The sequence below is a fragment of the Lepisma saccharinum genome, chromosome 14 (genome assembly GCF_977018435.1).
Source record: "Lepisma saccharinum chromosome 14, izLepSacc3.1, whole genome shotgun sequence".
Classification (NCBI taxonomy): Eukaryota; Metazoa; Arthropoda; class Insecta; order Zygentoma; family Lepismatidae; genus Lepisma; species Lepisma saccharinum.
In genome coordinates, this window is record NC_139242.1 from 64,857,659 (window position 1) to 64,875,746 (window position 18,088).

The following is an 18,088-nucleotide window of genomic DNA, read 5'->3' on the forward strand; positions in this document are numbered from 1 at the left end:
AAAATTTTCACAATATTATAATACTGGGCTTAACTCCAACAATTTTTCATATTGATATCTGCACATAATGAAATTTCTTTTTCTGTTGACTTAGATATTTTAACTGATTCTATATAATTTGAGGTCGCTGATTCCAAATATGTAGTCAGAGAAAGTGTATCACGTCACAATTTTTCACAAATCACATTTCAAAATTTTCACAATATTATAATACTGGTCTAAACTCCAACAATTTTCCATATAGATATCTGCACATAATGAAATTTCTTTTTCTGCTGACTTACATATTATAACTGATTCTATATAATTTGAGGTCGCTGATTCCAAATATGTAGTCAGAAAAAGTGTATCACGTCACAATTTTTCACAAATCACATTTGAAAATTTTCACAATAATATATTACTGGGCTAAACCCCAACAATTTTCCATATAGATATCTGCACATAATGAAATTATAGGACTATACATAAGGTGGCGGAGCTGATAACAGGTATTAAGTTGCATTGTTTGACAAGTCACATTTCAAAATTTTCAGAAAATTATATCCGGCTACATTCCAACAGCACTTGCAAAGAGAATGCGACGTAGTCAGATGTTCATGCAGAGTATCACGTCACGTTGTTGAACAAACATACGTTTCTATTTTCTCAATAGGGAGTTCTTAATGGACAAAAAGTTTAGGTAATTCCGGCAAATTGATCAATTTGTTTCACGAGCACATACAGTAAGCACCTGATGCCTGTACTTATGCTAAACTTAACATACACCACAGAATAGCACAACATGCATACCTACTTAGGCAAAATGTTTCGTTTCTTTGATTTTATGGAGTACGTGACCTCAGGAACGTCACGCTGCAAGCACCAGCAATAGTCGGCCATCATGTTTTCATTTCATCTCTCCTGATATCGGTGGTCCATGGTTTTTATGTCTTGGTGGAAGCGTTCGCCCTGTTCTTCACTTACGGCACCAAGATTGGACGGAAATACTTCTAAGTGGCTGTGCAGGAAGTGAAGCTTGACACTCGTATTTACTCCTAACTTTTGAAACGTCACCAACAAATTTTCAACTAGAACCTCGTAGTTGTGCACCCTGAAGTTTCCAAGAAAGTTTGTAATGACATCAGAAAAGGCACACTATGCATCTTTCTCTGTGCGGTTCATTGTTTGTAAGAATTCTTCATCTTTCATTAGCATCCTTATCTGAGGACCATCAAAAATACCTGCTTTTACTTTCTCAGGCGTCAATGCAGGAAATTTTGAGCAAATGTATTTAAAGCAAGCCCCATTCTTATCCAGAGCTTTTACATACTGCTTCATTAATCCAAAATAATGTGCAGTGGAGGAAGTAACACTTTCTTAGGATCAACAAGCAGCTTGTTCTGGATGTTTTTCGCCCCGACTTCAAAGCTTTTCCTGGCAGGCCACAGTCTTCGTATTCAATGTTCGTTCCTTGCTCGACTGTCCCATAAATACAAAAAGCATGGATATTTCGTGAAACCTGCTTGTTGACCAAGTAACATTGAAATGACCTTGAGATCTCAGCACACAAGCCAACTGTCATTTGCATACTTTTTTCTTTAGAAGCAGTTCTTTCATTGTTTCGTAGCTTTCCTTCAAATGTACGGAGTGGCCAACAGGAATGGATGCTAACTTATTGCCATTATGCATCAACACACACTTCAAACTCCTCTTGCTATCAATAAAAGCCTCCATTCTCCTGCATTATACATACATCCCATAGCTTCAATTAGTCCCTTCACATCTGTACAATAGACATATTCTTCGTCCCTTTGAAAATATCTTAATAGATGCCTATCTCTGTCCAGATACATGAAGGTTGTTCCAGACGCTAACATATTTCTTTCCTTCTTTTCTACACAGTTCCTGCATACTTTATGAGGTGCCCAGGATTTATCTTGGTCACCCAATTTAATTCCGAAATATGCACTATATGCTTTCCTTACAAAGTTAGTAATATTTGTCCTTTGTTTTGAGGTTAACAATGTTCAAATAACTGATTTAGATAATAATCACTATAATATTCCATGTGCTGCCATCTTGTGACCTCTTTACGGACTACGTTGTTTCATTACTCTAAATATACATCCCTAATATTAGATAATTTTCTATTTTCCTCCGAAACCTGACGTGATAGAAAAAAACGGATTTCGGTTTTGGATTTACCACCCTCGAATTACTAAAGAACAACCATCAGCCTCCAGTCAGCAAAATGGACGTAGACCAGTGAAATCCATGAAAATATGCTTTATCATGTAGAAATGGCCAAATATGCCAAAATATGCTCTTAAAAAGCACCTTAATTCAATTAGTTTCTTCAAAATATGAATTTCTATATATTTAGGGAACACATCACCCTTACCAAAAAAAAAAAAATGCTAAATCATAAAAATCATAGCCCTAGTTGTAACATAAAGTCTCAGGGCCCTAGTTATAAGTAATTTTTGTTTGAAGACATTTGACAAAATTTGTTAAGTTGATTGCCTTAATATTTATGCACATTCTTTCCTGTTGTGTACGCATATACAATGTTGTTTAACACACAAAAAAGGCTTCGAACTACTATAATTTATGACCAAGGGAATTATTCCTCGAGTTAGCCATCCTCCGTGGCTGAATAATTAGCACAGCATGTTTCGATGCCAGGGTTCCTGGGTTTGAACCCCAGCCTTGGCACCTTTGTGAGTATTCCTTCGTCATATTATCACTCACCCTCATCTTCACAATTAGCCAAAAGTGGAAGTGAAGTAAAATAAACTAAATCAATCAATTATTATTAGAGTAACTCTAAACAATTCGCGTGTAGTACAAAAATCGGGAGGAGAATATCTTGAGCAGCTAATTAGGATATTGAATTGATGAAATTCCACCACATACAACAAACTGTAGCAACATTTTTCAAACCAAGTTTTTATAAAAATAAACTATCTTCCTGTATAAGAACCACCAGTTACACAATATTCCAAATAAGCTATGTATTTATAACAAAGCGTAAGTTCCACAGCCGGTAAAGGCACATATTGATTCGCATCCCACTTTAAACTCTAAATCCAGTAGCATTAAGCCTATCTGTGCCATGGGCTCAAAGCAATACTCATCGACAGCTATGATCTTGACGAGCATAATACATTCTTGTTTACTCCCATTGTGTAAGCAGATACAAAGGTCAAACTGACTAGCATTTTTTTTCTTTTTTACTAATTGCGAAAATGAGGATGGGTGATGGATGATATGATGAAGGGACACTCACATGGAACACCTATGCTCTAGCCAGGATTCAAACCTGGGAACCTAGATGAAATTGATGAAGAGCAACAAAGAAACCTCTTATGTCCTAACCATACTTTAAAGAAAACTAGATTTTCATGCTACTTTTTATTTTTAAATGGGAGAGACACCCAATATACTTTAGCACATTGCAGTGCTTCAGGTCCTACTTTAAACTGTAGGTCCAGTGCTGATTATCCTGCCTTGTAGGCTTCATCTTCACAAGTAAAACTTGCTAACATGTTAAGTCCCTTGTGTGTCCAGTTTCGTAAATGGCATTTTAGTCCAGAAGTCATGAAGCAGGATCCACAAGACCAAAGTTCTTGTCCCTTTCTCTGAACAGAATCGACCATCTGCAATTAATCTTACACTTTATTGTGTACTTTGCAATAATACTTTGTGTATATTTTGAACTTTTGTTACATTTTCAGCTACCTACAATCTGCACGACCACTCACACTCCATTCCTTCTTGATCTGTTTGTTGACACTCAAAATCACTTGTTTTTTTTTTCCACAAAATTTGATGTTGACATTCTACGCTAAATATGTATTACTCTCATGTTCATACCCAAATTGCCACATCTGAGACACTACAAATTAATTTGTCATACATCAGAGGTATCTTTATAAACAAGAAGTTGCCATGGCTGTGTGTGTGTGGATCATTATCAAATGCCATATTTTGCAACTAGCTAAATAATCTTACAGGATGTAGCAGTCAAGAACAATATATTTTGATCAATGCTTTTATATGCTAAATAATCGTACAGGATGTAGCAGCCAAGAATGATATATTTTGATCAATGTTTTTAGTTTTCTTGTTTTATATTGTATTCCAGATACAAACAAGGTTTATTGAAGCACTTATTTATTAACGAAGTGCGTACAGCAACACAGCTTACTGTGGGCGCCCATCTTGTGCACACTGCACTATTGCCTGCCACTGGTATACATCTCCTTTCTTTTCCCAATACTGACTCATTTACCTTATGACCTAAAAACACCAATCCTTCCTCCACATGAATTTCACTACGGAACTTATAATATAACTTCAACTCTTCAGGTACATTTTTCTTGTCATCAGGCCATCCATTTACATGATAGTCTATTAATTTACATAACACTGGATCACTTTTTGTGAACTCAACAAATTCTTCCTTTCTTGAATCACTTATTTGTAAGTGTTTAGTTACAGTATGTACAACTTCAGACAAGAAATGGATCACTTGGGCTATACCCCTTTAGATAAGACCTTGACAATAAATCTGCTATATGCATGTTTTTACCTTGAAGATACATTACATTAAGACTGTATTTTAATAATCTTACTTTCATTATTTGCAATCTGTTAGACATCACACGTGCCACCTGTTTCTTCATTATTGAGACTAATGGCTTGTGATCAGTATGTACTATTACCATCCCATATACATAATAATGGAACTTTTCAACTGAAAATACGTACTATAGCCAACATCTCTTTTTCAATCTGTGCATTAGATTTCTCTGCTTCGGTGAGACTACGCAAAGCATATGCCATTGGTTTGCCTCTTGCATTAAGCAGGACCCCAAACCTTCACTTGATGCATCACACTGAATAACAATTTCTTTTTTAGCATCATATATAGCCAAAACTGGAGTTGATGACACTATGTTTTTCAAATCTTGTAATGCTTTACTGTGTTTTGGCAACCACTGCCATGCAACATTGCTTTTAAGAAGTTCTCTTAAAGGTGCTCTTGATGTAGACATGCCAGGTATAAACTGATGCAGATAATTTACCATACCAAGTATTCTTTGCAATTCCTTTTTATTTGTGGATCTTCAATGTTCAGAATTGCTTTTACCTGTTCCTGATCCACTTTTATACCATTCTTACTAAAGACATGACCAAAATACTTAACTTCACATAATTTGTACTGTACTTTGACGGATTAAACTTTACATTTAACTCCATTGCTCTTTTCAGTACCAGTTTCATAATTTTATCATGTTCTTCTTCACTTTCTGTTGCAATTAGTAGGTCATCAAAGTACACTGTAACCCCAGGAATGTCACCAATTTATTTTTTTCATTGATTCTTCAAATGCCAGTCTTTTAAATCTGTAACACCCAAACGGTGTGCTAAAAGTACACAGTTTACTTGATTGCTCATTTAGATCTACATGATAAAACCCATCCTTCAAGTCAAGCACAGTATATATTGATTTATTATGTAGCCTTGTACTTATTTCCTCAAGTGTTGGTATCAAAGCAAAATTTCTTTTGATGCCTTTGTTCAGATCTTGCAGATCTAAACACAAACGAAGAGAACCATTAGGCTTTTCTATAATTACTAAGTTACTAACCCAATTTTGTGGATCTTGTTCTTTACAAGTTATACCTTGTTTTTCAAGTTTTTCCAAACTCTGTTTCAGCTTGGGTCTTATTGCATGAGGAACTCTTCTTGGGGGCCTGGCAACTGGTATTACCTGTTCATCCACCTCTATATTTAATGTACCACTATATTTGCCTACACCTTCAAAAACATCTTGATTACTCTGAATAAACTCATGTGTTTCATTATTACTAGGGCTCGGAAGTTGAAGACCTATAGAAAGACCTAAAAATATTAAAAAAATGACGTAAAAATGAAAAAAAAATGACGTATAAATGTGATTCAAATTAATTAATAACTTCAGTTTTAATTACATATTTAATGAATAAAAAAATAAAAAATTCTGGTGGTATGGAACACACAGTGCGAAAAAACTATATGAATGAAATGCATCTTCTTTCAGTCCAAAAATGTTTTTCTCTCGTTTCAGGGATGGTTGAAATATATTTCTTTCTTTCTTTCTTTTATTTCTTTACTACAGAAAGGATGTTTAAGAGGTGATGATGATTCGAATTGAGAATGGGCATAAAAAACGTAGTCGAAAGAAGGTGAAGTTGCAAAAAAAGAAAAGCCGTTAAGACCTAAAAAAAGGCTGAAAAAGGACCAGTTAGTCAAAAAAGGCCGGAAAAGGCAAAAAGGGACAAATAAAACCCACCTTTTCCTGGCCTATAATGACCCAAAATGAACATTTATTTTCTTGGGCCTCGTCCTCGGACACTAGGAAAAAAAGGGATTTTTCCTCAACTTCAGAGCCCTAATTATTACACACCAAATCTACCTGTATTCTTTGTACCAAATTTAATGTTACACATGCCTTTGTGCCTAGAATTGGTTTACACTGACGATATTCATCTCTAATTATTATGAAATCTAAATTGCTACTAGCAGATTTAGTCCTATACTTTAAATTTATGATTCCAAGTGGACAAATACTTGCACCACCATAACTTTCTAGCACTGTTTTTGTAAGCTTCATTTTACACTTAGGTTTGATTTGGTTCAACATTCTCCCTGGCATTACATTGACCTCAGCACCTGTATCCACCTTGAATACTACATTTTCATTTTCTACCTAAACTTTTTCTAACCATTCTTTACTGGTTTTACTTTGAGCACTCATTTTAGTGCCACCATCAATACTCGTTACATATGTTACACCTAGCACATCACTTTCACTATCAGACGTGCTCAATTCTCGTTGTTGCATCTGCACATTTTTCACTTGTTTAATTTTGCATCCCACTCCAAAATTATTATAGCCACCACACTGCCTTGACTGCTTGCCATATGCTGGACATGGTGCTTTTTTATGCTTTCTCCTGCACTTCTTGCACAGGAATTCTTGTTCCTTTCCTTGTAGTTGTTTTCTTCCGAATTTCTTGACGGCTCCCTTGCCATTTACTTCACTGGAACGAGTGACCGTTCCTACTGAAGGTGATACTGCACTTCTATTTTGAATTGTACTATCCTGTTGCTTACTAATTTCAGAAGTATGACCCATTTCTATGGCCTTCTCTAACGTCAGTTCTCCTACTCGCAACATTCGCTCTTGCAGGGTTTTATCCGACACACCAAGGACTATCCGATCACGAAGATCACTATCTGTTTGATCTTCAAAGTTACAAGACTTAACTAGTTTCTTCAGATCTGTGACAAAACTTTCACTTTCCTCCTGTGTACGAGAATTAAAAACATAGCGTTCCACCACTACGTTCTCTTTTGGATTTGCATAATTTTCAAACTGTTGCAACACATACTCAAAATTACGTTGATGCTCCTGTGACAACTGAAACATGTTGAATAACTCAACTGCGTCATCGCCAATCACATTAAGTAATATGGCCACTTTAACATTATTGGGTTCCACTTCATGGCCTGCAGCCAACATGTAAATTTGAAATGCCTGTTTAAAGCGATGCCAATTCTCACACAAATTACCAGAGAGCACCAGTTCCTTCGACACTTTTGCAGCTTCATATTTGTAGCCTTCGCAAGTCACGTAGGCATCACTGGAATTTTACCCGACCAGGAACTTACAGTATAGACGATGTGTCAAAACTGCACAACTTACTTCATTCGGAAACTGTCTGCTACACCAATCCGTCCATTTTCTGCGACTGCACCATGTTTTATATTGTATTTCAGATACAAACGAGGTTCATTGAATCACCTATTTATTAACAAAGTGCGAACAGCAACACAGCTTACTGTGAGCAGCCATCTTGTGCACACTGCACTGTTGCCAGCCACTGGTATACATACGTATGTTACATTTCTAATATGTTTTGCCTTTTTTCTGTGTATACGGAGATTCATGCCAAATTTGAATGTTGAGGTCTTGCAATAAGTGATGAAAAAGCATGCAAGTGCATATGTTGAAACAAATATACAAATATTATTGTGAGATTAACAAATTGTACTTACTGTTGAAATTTATACTATTTGCATGTTTGTTTGATTACTTAATTATATAATATTGTCATACACTAGGTACACAATTATAACTGATGCAATTTTTATTTGTAGTTTCCAATCATGAACAATGTGTGGGATTGTCAAAATTAATAGTTGTGTATATACATTGTGAAAGATGTCAACGGGTAGCACAGAGAAAATACCCAGGAACTCCCAGGTAACTATATAAGTAAATGATTTAGTGCGAGAAACTTGAAGAAGAGAAAACATCAAATGTTGCACAAAAATCTCTGAAAATAGTTCATGTTAATGCCTAACAGTACTCGCATTAACATATTAAATTTTGCAGTCATCTGACGTCTGTAGTTTAATTTTCATAAATCAGAGTAATTGTTTTACATACAGAGGAACCATGATTTGTCCCCCCATATGTTACATTTTCCCCTCATTGTGCACTTAACCTTTTTGGTCTCATTGGAGCAATAGTTCCCAAGTATTCATGCATTCTAACTTCTTCAGCCACATCCCCATGATGAATGTATAATTTAAGTTCCGTTGTATATGCATAAAATTGTTGTTCAGGTAAAATGACACACTAAATGGGGTTATACATCAATTCATGTGTACCACCATTTTTTAATATGAATTTGTGTTAATTTCATACATTGTCAACTGTGAGAAGCTCAAGAGTTTGCAATCTCTAAAACTAAATCATCTTGGGTTTAAACTTGATTAATTGTTTTGTTTTATTTAACTATACTTTTGTACCACTTTTGGCTAATCACTGATATAGGGATGAATGGTCATAAAATGAAATGGATGAAGATGATGATTTCATTGGATGATGCATTGTCAGCACATCGGGTCTGGCTTTCTAGACAGAAAAAATCACACTAGGTCTGCCGAAACTGGCAGTTCCGTAAATTGCATAAGTAGTTGCATTGGTTGGAATTTTCAGTTTACTCGGATGGATATATTGTAAGGTCTTGATTTCTGATTGTGTAATGGTCTACTGGAAGATGAGGAAAATGTTTGGAATACTGAAAGCAAGTGTGAAAGTAAGGAAACTCTTAATTCATGCATTAAGATAGTTGTGCAGTGGGTTTTGTGTAATCTTTTAACCATGTTTTCTGCACAACATCATGAACAGTTCCATATAGTTTTTAGGAAGCAAATTTTGTATCACCATTTACATCTGCTGTTAATAAGTAACTAGTGTAATTTCAGACCACGATGGATGGTAGTACCTGCCTGGAGCTTGCCTTGGAAGGTGAAAGGCTGTGTAAAGCTGGAGACTGTAGAGCAGGAGTAGCTTTCTTTGAAGCTGCCATTCAGGCCGGTACAGATGATCTAAGGACATTGAGTGCCATTTACAGCCAGTTAGGGAATGCCTATTTTTATCTTGGAGATTACCTTAAGGCTATGCAATATCACAAACATGACCTTACGTTAGCCAGGTATGCATATACACTGTTTTAATTGCTATATTTTTACTGTGCATACTCAGTTGAGTGCAGTAGATTTTGCCTTAGAAAAAGTTTCATATTCTGACATTAATTTCACAAAACCTGAGTTTTATATACAGTGAGTGCAGAAAGTATTCGTACACCGATACAGTGCAGAGTAATGCTGACTGAACGCCGTGATCTGAGGAGCAAATTACAGAAAAACAGTACCGAAAAGGAGTTTACACATTGTTTTATTAATATCATTAAAAAAAGAAGTACAAAAATTATACATAGCTCAGACAAAATATCATGAAAGAAAATAATCGTTTTCCATACTCGCAAAAAGTATTCGTTAGCAATCTTATTGCACAAAACAAAACAAGAATCTGGTCCCAAATCTCAACTAAATATTTCGTTGGATATCCCTTAGCACTGATCACTGTCTGAAGTCTTCTTGGCATCGATTCCACGAGATTTGAAGTGACGGCGGGTGATATAGAACCCCAATTCTCCTGCAGTGCATTCCTGAGATCTGCCATGTTGGAGATTTACTTCTGCCTTATCTTCTCCTCAAGAATACTCCACAGGTGTTCAATAGTGTTCATTTAAAGTGATTGGGGAGATGTGTGGAGCTGTTCCTGCACGTTGTAGAGAAGCCACAATCTGGTATGCAGCCGTATGCTTTGGATCGTTGTCTTGTTGGAACACAAAATTGGCAACTAGACCCATATTCTCCACACTAGCGTGAAGGTTCTTCTTCAATATGTCAATATAAACTGCTCGCCATTAAAAATGCAACACCCAGAAGGAGTAATCGGAATCGGACGAAATGTGCACAGTGTGTAGAGGAGAGGTGCAGAAGGAAATGATTAGGTGTTCAAGGCTGTCATGCGTCATGTACGCCTGCCATGCCATCTGGTAAGTGGTACCTGTAGCAGGTCAGATAGGTGCAGAAGAGCAGTGAAAGTGCATGGTCGTGAGTGTAGTATGTTAAAATCGGTCAGCAATGCCACGTCGTCGAATACAGCAGCGATTCCAGCAGGTTTCCCAGTTCGATCGCGGCCGAATTGTTGCATACCGTGAATGCGGATTATCCTACCATGAGATCGGTGCCCGTGTAAGACGGAATGCATCCACAGTGATCCGTGTATGGAACCAGTGGGTCCAGGAAGGCACTGTAGAGCGACGTAGAGGTTCACAACGTCCGCATCGGACGACGGAACGAGAGGACAGACGTCTGATATGCATGGCCCTTACAGACAGAATGGCCATGTCAACGAGGATTGCGCATGAAGTACGGGATGTTTTACAACGTCCAGTGTCCCCACGAACCGTGCTTCGTCGTTTGGCGAACCGGGGAATTTTTTCCCGGCGCCCACTGTTGCGGATTCCTCTGACGCTAGAGCATAGGCGTTTGCGTCTGAGATGGTGCCAAGACTGTCGTGCATGGATGGCGGAGTGGAATGCTGTAGTGTTCTCTGATGTATCCCGCTTCTGTATACAACATCATGATGGACGTACACACGTGTGGCGGTACCGTGGCACTAGGCTTCATGATGCCTACATCATGCATCATCACACAGGGCCTTCATTGGGTATCATGGTATGGGGTGCCATCGCCATAGGTGTTCGTTCGCATCTCGTATGTATTCAAGGGACATTGAACAGCCAACGGTACATCACACAGGTTCTCACCCCTGTTGCTGTCCCATTAATCCATGCACTGCATAATGCCACTTTTCAACAGGATAACGCACGCCCCCATGTTGCAAGGAATGTCCTCGCATTTATGGAAGCTAATCACGTGCCCCTGCTTCCTTGGCCAGCACGTTCGCCGGATATGTCGCCAATTGAACATGTCTGGTCCATGGTGGGTTGCCGGCTGGCCCAACTCAGGTTGCCGGCACGTAATGTTGAAGACCGCTGGCACCGGTGGAAGCCGCTTGGGACGCCGTACCGCAAGCAGACATCGATAGACTCATTCTGTCCATGCCTCGCCGTGTTGCAGCAGTTATTGCTGCCCGTGGAGGCTGTACACGCTACTAGCTCCTTGGGGTTATGCAACCATGTTCTACGTGTCACATGTCACACCACCGAGCTCTAACTGTAATCATTTTTTTATCTTATTATGAACTACATATTTGCCAAGTTTCGTGTTTCTATCTCATTTCCTTCTGGGTGTTGCAATTTTAATGGCGAGCAGTTTACATTCTGTGTTCCATTGTGCCCTCTATGAAATGAAGACTGCCGACCCCAGCAGCACTCATACAGCCCAATACAAGTATGGAACTACCTCCGTGTTTGACAGTAGGTGACAAGTTCTTAGGATCGAGTTCTTTGTTCTTCATTCTCCATACCATATGTCTTCCATCCGATCCGAATAAGTTATATTTGCTTTTGGTTGTAAATATAACCCACTTCCAAAAGTCTTGCGATTTATTTTGATGGCTAGCAGCAAATTGCAAGTGTTTCTTCCTGTTAGTTGGATTGACACAAAATTACTTACGAGGTACTTGATCATGATACCCTTCGTTCTCACTGTGCTTGCAGATACGTTCACGCCTCAGTTTTCAAGTTCTGCAGCTATCATTGGAGCACTCGTTTTGGGGGTTTGCTTGATCCTACGCACTATAAAATGCTTGTCCTGGTCTCAGCACCTGTGGTCACCCACTTCTGCGTTTGTTCTTCACAGTTTTTCTCTCTCCAAAGCTGTCAATTATCATTTGAATGGTCGACTGGGATCTGTTTACAAGTCTGGCGATTTCCCGTAAACTTTTACACTGATTATGCAATTTAATAATCAATTTTCGCTCACTTTCAGTAATCTCTTTCGCATTGTGGCCCATTTTGACTGTGTGTCGCACACTGGCACTCCCCCGTTACATTTGGTTGCAGCAACTGGAGATTAGCATCGCTGGCGTGATGTGTGCACAGGACAGGTGAAAACAAGAGACTTGCTTATCTCCGCATTACAGTAAGCTTTCTCCTCCAGACTTCCTGGGTGTACGAATACTTTTTATATGCATTGCTTGTGATTTGGGTGTATTTTATGCTTATGGTATGTGTATGTATTAATGTTAAAATCCGTTTTTCGACAGAATAGATGAATCAATGTGCATTCTATTGTCTTTTCAGGGTTTGGTGATCTTTACATGTCGTATTCACCCTTTCCACCTGTTCTCATAATAATTGGCACGGTGTACGAATAATTTCTGCACTCACTGTATATGTATAAAGTATAATTTTGCAATATATTTATAGAAATATCAAGTCTGTGAGTCCTTGATGGTGCTATGGGTTGCAGTAAAAGGGGATTTATCGATTAGACTTTCAATATGAAAAACAAGGCCCCCGTCTTTCCCTTCTCTCTCTCTTGTTGTCTCTCATTAAGTTTACAAATGCCACACCAGAAAGCAGTAACAGTAATGTTTTTTAACAAAATTGTTGTATGATTGATGATATGATAAATATTCAAGATGGCAGCCATTTAAGAGAAAGTACCAATCGGGATGGGAGACCAGTTTTTTAAGCCTCCAACAGATGTAGGAAATGACTTGTAACAGATTCTCTAGGTCACATAATTCCTACAGATCCTTCCTAACACCTAGACAAGGGATTGCCAAATCACCGATATAAACTAACGGTAGCTTGCAGGGGTAGTTTCAGTGGCTCTTGAATGATTGGGCACTTCATATTGCACCTGCAGATAATCCTCCAATACACTGGGGTCTTTTTCAGTCTTGTTCTCGTGTTCACATTGACAGTCACTTGTAATCCAATAAAAATAAAGAACTTTTATGCAATAATCATGAAATCCAAAGAGAAGTATCATAATGTGCCAGTCATGTAAGTCTTTATGAACCAAGAAATTATCACTGGAACATTCAATTCGCTCTTGATGGCTTGCTATGTATTTGCAAATCTGTGAAGTAGCTCCATGGTTAGGAGAACATGGCAATCTTACCTAGACTTTATGTACATTGTAACGCTGGTGGTGAAATATATGTACTAGGGAAGCTAATGAAAATATACCGCTTTCAATTGACAAATCAATGTCAGTTTTTTTCTATGCATTTTATTATTAAGTAAAGGAAAGTGATGGTGTATCTTCTGTAGTTACCATCATAAAATATGAAATTGAACATTTCATAATTAACACTTTTGTCTCACTATTGTGCATTTTAATGTGGACTTTCCTTACAGGACGATGGGTGATAAACTAGGTGAAGCTAAAGCCAGTGGTAACCTTGGAAACACACTGAAAGTTATGGGAAAATTTGACGAAGCTATGATTTGTTGTAAACGTCATCTAGAGATTTCCCGTGAACTTAATGACAAGGTTAGTATTTTATCCTGACTGCTGAAGGGAAAATTCTTGTCAGCTTTGAGAATTTTATTTGTGACTAGTGACTGTTTTTAAATCTCAGAATGGTTGGAAGGTTAGATTCCTCTAATAGCTTTGGGTTATTTACCATTATCAAGGTGACTGGCATAAAAACTGACACATGGACTTAAGTTATAGAGGTTGTGAGGATGCCAGAGGTTTGGCATGGTAATTTCTTAGTAAAGCATTAGCATAGAATCCCAAAGACACAAATTCAGTCCCTGGTTGAGGCACAATTACATTCATGAATGTCATTTATTTATTTATTTATTTGAGAAATCCTGAATACAGAGAGAATCCATTTTATATCAGGATATCAACAGCGAGAAAAATAGAAATTAACAAATGAGAAGGATGCACACATATATAACAAGAATAATAATAATAAAAAAATAAGAAATAAACGATAATAAAACAATAACAAGGGTATAACAAATATTAATTTCTCTTCAGCTGCTTGATGCACACATTTCTGAAAGCCTGCTTAGATAGATGGAAGCTTGGAGGATCAGTTAGTGTGTTGTACCTTGTTTGTAGCCTATAGAGAAATGACCTTTGTTCTAGGGATAGCCTTGAGGTTTTTGTATAAAAGAAGTTGTTGCATTTGCTGTTGGTACGTGGGATCCGGATGTGAAGATGTGGCAAGAGTTTGTTAGTGAAAAGTTGTCCGTTCATGATTTTGAAAAGAAATGTTATATCTGAAACTTGACGGTGAAGGGAAGGATCGTGAATTTGAAGAGTGGACAGAATTTCATGTTTGGAAAAGTTTGCAAGGGCTGGGCATCTATGTTTGACTATTCTGATAAAGAAATTTACCACTTTGTTTGTTCTCTTTATATTGCTATCACAGGCCATTGACCAAATACAGGAACCATATTCAAGAATAGGTAAGACGCACAATGTAAAGTAGGTTTTGAGGGCAGAAACATGTGTGATATTTGTAAATCTGTAAATTAGCCCAAGGGTTTTCATGGCTCTCGAAGTTACGTAATCTATGTGGTGGCTGAAAGTGAGTTTGCTGTCGAAAATGATTCCAAGATGGTTGTGCTGTTGTACGAACGGGATGATTTTGTTGCATAATCTATAGGATGGTGCTGAAAATTGGATTTGAGGGTAAACCTCATGAAAACAGATTTCTCGGGATTTATTTTCAGATTCCAGTCTTGGCACCAGCGTTCAATGTGTGTGAGATTGTCTTGCATGGAACAAGTGTCTTCAACTTTTGCTTTCTATCGTGCAAGTAAGATGAGAGTAATTTAAGAAGAGGTCCGTGAATGTTGAATCTGTTTGAAAGTTTATGGATGAGTTTTGTATGAGGGACAGAGTCAAAAGCTTTAGAAAAATCTAAGTAAACGACATCCATGTCTTGCTTGGCACTCGGGCAGTTAACCGCATTGGTGAGCAAACAAGCAAGGTTTGTGTCACATGAAGCATGAGGAAGAAAACCGTGTTGAGTGAGAGAGAGGAACGGAGTAGCATGCGCAAGGATACGATTGGAAATTATTTTTTCGGCTAGTAGTGCAAGTGCAGGAAGTAAGGAAATCGGACGATAAGAAGTAACGTGAGTTTTGTTTCCATGTTTGAGTATAGGAACTATATTTGCTTGCTTCCATGCAAGAGGAAATACACCCTCGGAAAAACATTTGTTAAAGATTATGCTGATTGGTTTGGATAGAATATGGGCTAATCGTTGTAGAAATATGCCAGGGATATCATTAGGAGCGTTAGCTTTAGAACATGAAAGAGATTTTAATAATTCGTGGACTTCATTGCAGTTAGTTGAGATTTGAGAGTGTGTGTATGGAGTGATGGGCTTGACTTCAGGCAGTGCCGTAGCGGTATTATTTGTAAAGTTGCTGTGAAAATACGAGTTAAAAAGTGATGTGCGCTCCTTCTTTGTAGCAGACTTACCGTTCCAGGAGACTTGAACGGGAATACGGTCGTGTTGTCTGCGTGAGTTAATTAGCATCCAGAACATTTTGGGGTTTTTAGCAGCACTTTCCGTCACAGTTTGAATGTAATTATTGTAGTCTCTTTGCATTAAGTTTTTGCTAGGTTTTCTTAATTGAGTAAAAGTGTTCCGTGTATGAACGTTTGGGACTTGTTTCCACAGGATCCATGCATTCTTTTTGTTCTTCAGCGTAAGTTTCGTCTCTTCACTATACCACGATGGGAATCGGGATGTTTTTGTTTTCCTTAGGGGCACGTGATCTTTAATTATGGCTTGTACACAGTCCACGAGGAAATCCACTGCTTCTTCCACTGGGAGGGGGTTCATCATTGTCCACGGTACAAGGCTGGTGACAAGAGAAAGCTGCTCCCAGTTGACTCTTTTCCAGTTGTAGACAGGTCTGGAGGAGGGGAGGGCCTGGGGGCTTTTCCAGGGACTCGGATTTCGGCATGGACGGGGGTTGTGGTCCGAGGCGATATAATTGCTCACCAGGCTTGGCCTTGACCTTTGTGTACGAAGACAGCAACAGGTCAAGAGTTTCTGTGCGTCTTGTGGGGAAGTCTGCAAACTGATGAAGTCCAATCGCTTTGATATAATGATCAAAAAACCACATGTCATCATTGTCTATGCAGACGCCAGAGTTCGACGATGACCATTTTATGTGAAGGTTGAAATCGCCCATAAGAATGATGTCAGTTTCCTTCATAGCATTCAGCACAGAATCTAATAATGCTGACAAGGTTGCAGTGCCAGATTTCGGGGGTCTATAGAAACAGCCGATTAAAAGTTTTTTGTGAGCCTATATTATCCAGAGTCCATATTAATTCACATGACGTTTCCAGATCCAGACGTCTGATGCAGGGCCACTTGTTGTTTAGCAGTAACAATACTCCGCCTCCACGTGAACCTCTATCGTTGCGGAATACCTGAAAGTCCTTCAGGGGTATTTCACTATCGCCGATCGTTTCATTAAACCACACTTCACTGAAACCAATCACGTCGTATTCGTGAAATTCACTACAGAACATTTGCAGAGTCGATAACTTTTTGGTTAGACTTTGCACATTTTGGTAGTATATACGGAAACCACATTCTTCTCGGGAAACTGCCTGGGGACCAGGGTTGACATGAATGTCGCCTGCCAGCAGGAGGGAGAACGCCGCAACCAAGAGGCAGTGCTGGATCGAGCCACGTGGCTGGCGGGAACGGGAAGCGTTGTTCTTGCGGCTTCCAGAAGCTGTCCACACGAGACTTCGATCAGAGCTCATGGGCGAGAAAGAAAATCGCCTGTAACTAAGCAACCAGTCCTCCACACACTTGCAGTTGTCCAGCATTTCTTCTCTTGCAGTACTTCGAGTCCACATCACAAGTAAGACAAGCACAGCAGCACCCAAGCAACCGGAAAACAGGTGAAATTTCGGAGCACTAAATGCACGTGCATCAGGCTTCACAAGGTTCCTCCTGTGAAATGTGTATAAATTTTAGGATGAATAGATTTCATTTATTTATTTATTTATTATTTTTTTTTAGGTTGGCGAAGGACGAGCTCTCTACAATCTAGGGAATGTTTACCATGCCAAAGGAAAACACATAGGTCGTCTAGGGCAGCAGGATCCAGGTGAATTCCCAGAAGAAGTCAGATCTTGCCTTGAACAGGCAGTATTTTACTATGAGTAAGTAAAGCAGAGAATTTTTAGTAGAGTATTGACATGAGTAAGATAACAAGAGCAGAAAAGTTGGTGAGAAATAATACATGTGTGAGTTTCTACTACTAACACTGTCATATGAATATTAAGTCTCATATCAGGATTGATGAAACTTGCAGATTATTTACCTGTATGATTGCAGAAGGAAATGCATTTATCATCATTTAGATTGAGGCTTGAAATACGTGGGTTGTGAATGAAGTAGTGGCAACACTGTCAGGAAAAGGTAATGACTGGGCTCGGAAGTTGAGGAAAAATCCTTTTTTTCCCTAGTGTCCGAAGATGAAGCCTAACATAATATATGTTCATTTTGGGTCATTGTAGGCCAGAAAAAGGTGGGTTTTATTTGTCCTTTTTTGCCTTATTGGTCCTTTTTTAGGTCTTAACGGCTTTTATTTATTTTTTATTTTTTTGCAACTTCACCTTCTTTCCAGTACATTTTTTACTGCCCATTCTGAATTCGAATCATCATCAGTTCATCACCTCTTAAACATCCTTTCTGTAGTAAAGAAATAAA

General features: G+C 38.4%; 1 protein-coding gene across 2 annotated transcripts in view; it reads left to right on the forward strand.

Annotated features, from left to right (window-relative positions):
- The window catches only part of pins (G-protein-signaling modulator pins), a 66,380-nt gene that overhangs the window by 9,964 nt on the left and 38,328 nt on the right, over positions 1-18,088 (forward strand). For both annotated transcript variants that reach the window (XM_083135813.1, XM_083135814.1), the window contains exons 2-5: positions 8,194-8,299; positions 9,310-9,539; positions 13,734-13,869; positions 17,396-17,538. In XM_083135813.1, the coding sequence (XP_082991939.1) occupies positions 8,258-8,299; positions 9,310-9,539; positions 13,734-13,869; positions 17,396-17,538 (551 nt within the window). In that variant the 5' untranslated portion in view covers positions 8,194-8,257. The remainder of the gene's footprint in view (positions 1-8,193; positions 8,300-9,309; positions 9,540-13,733; positions 13,870-17,395; positions 17,539-18,088) is intronic.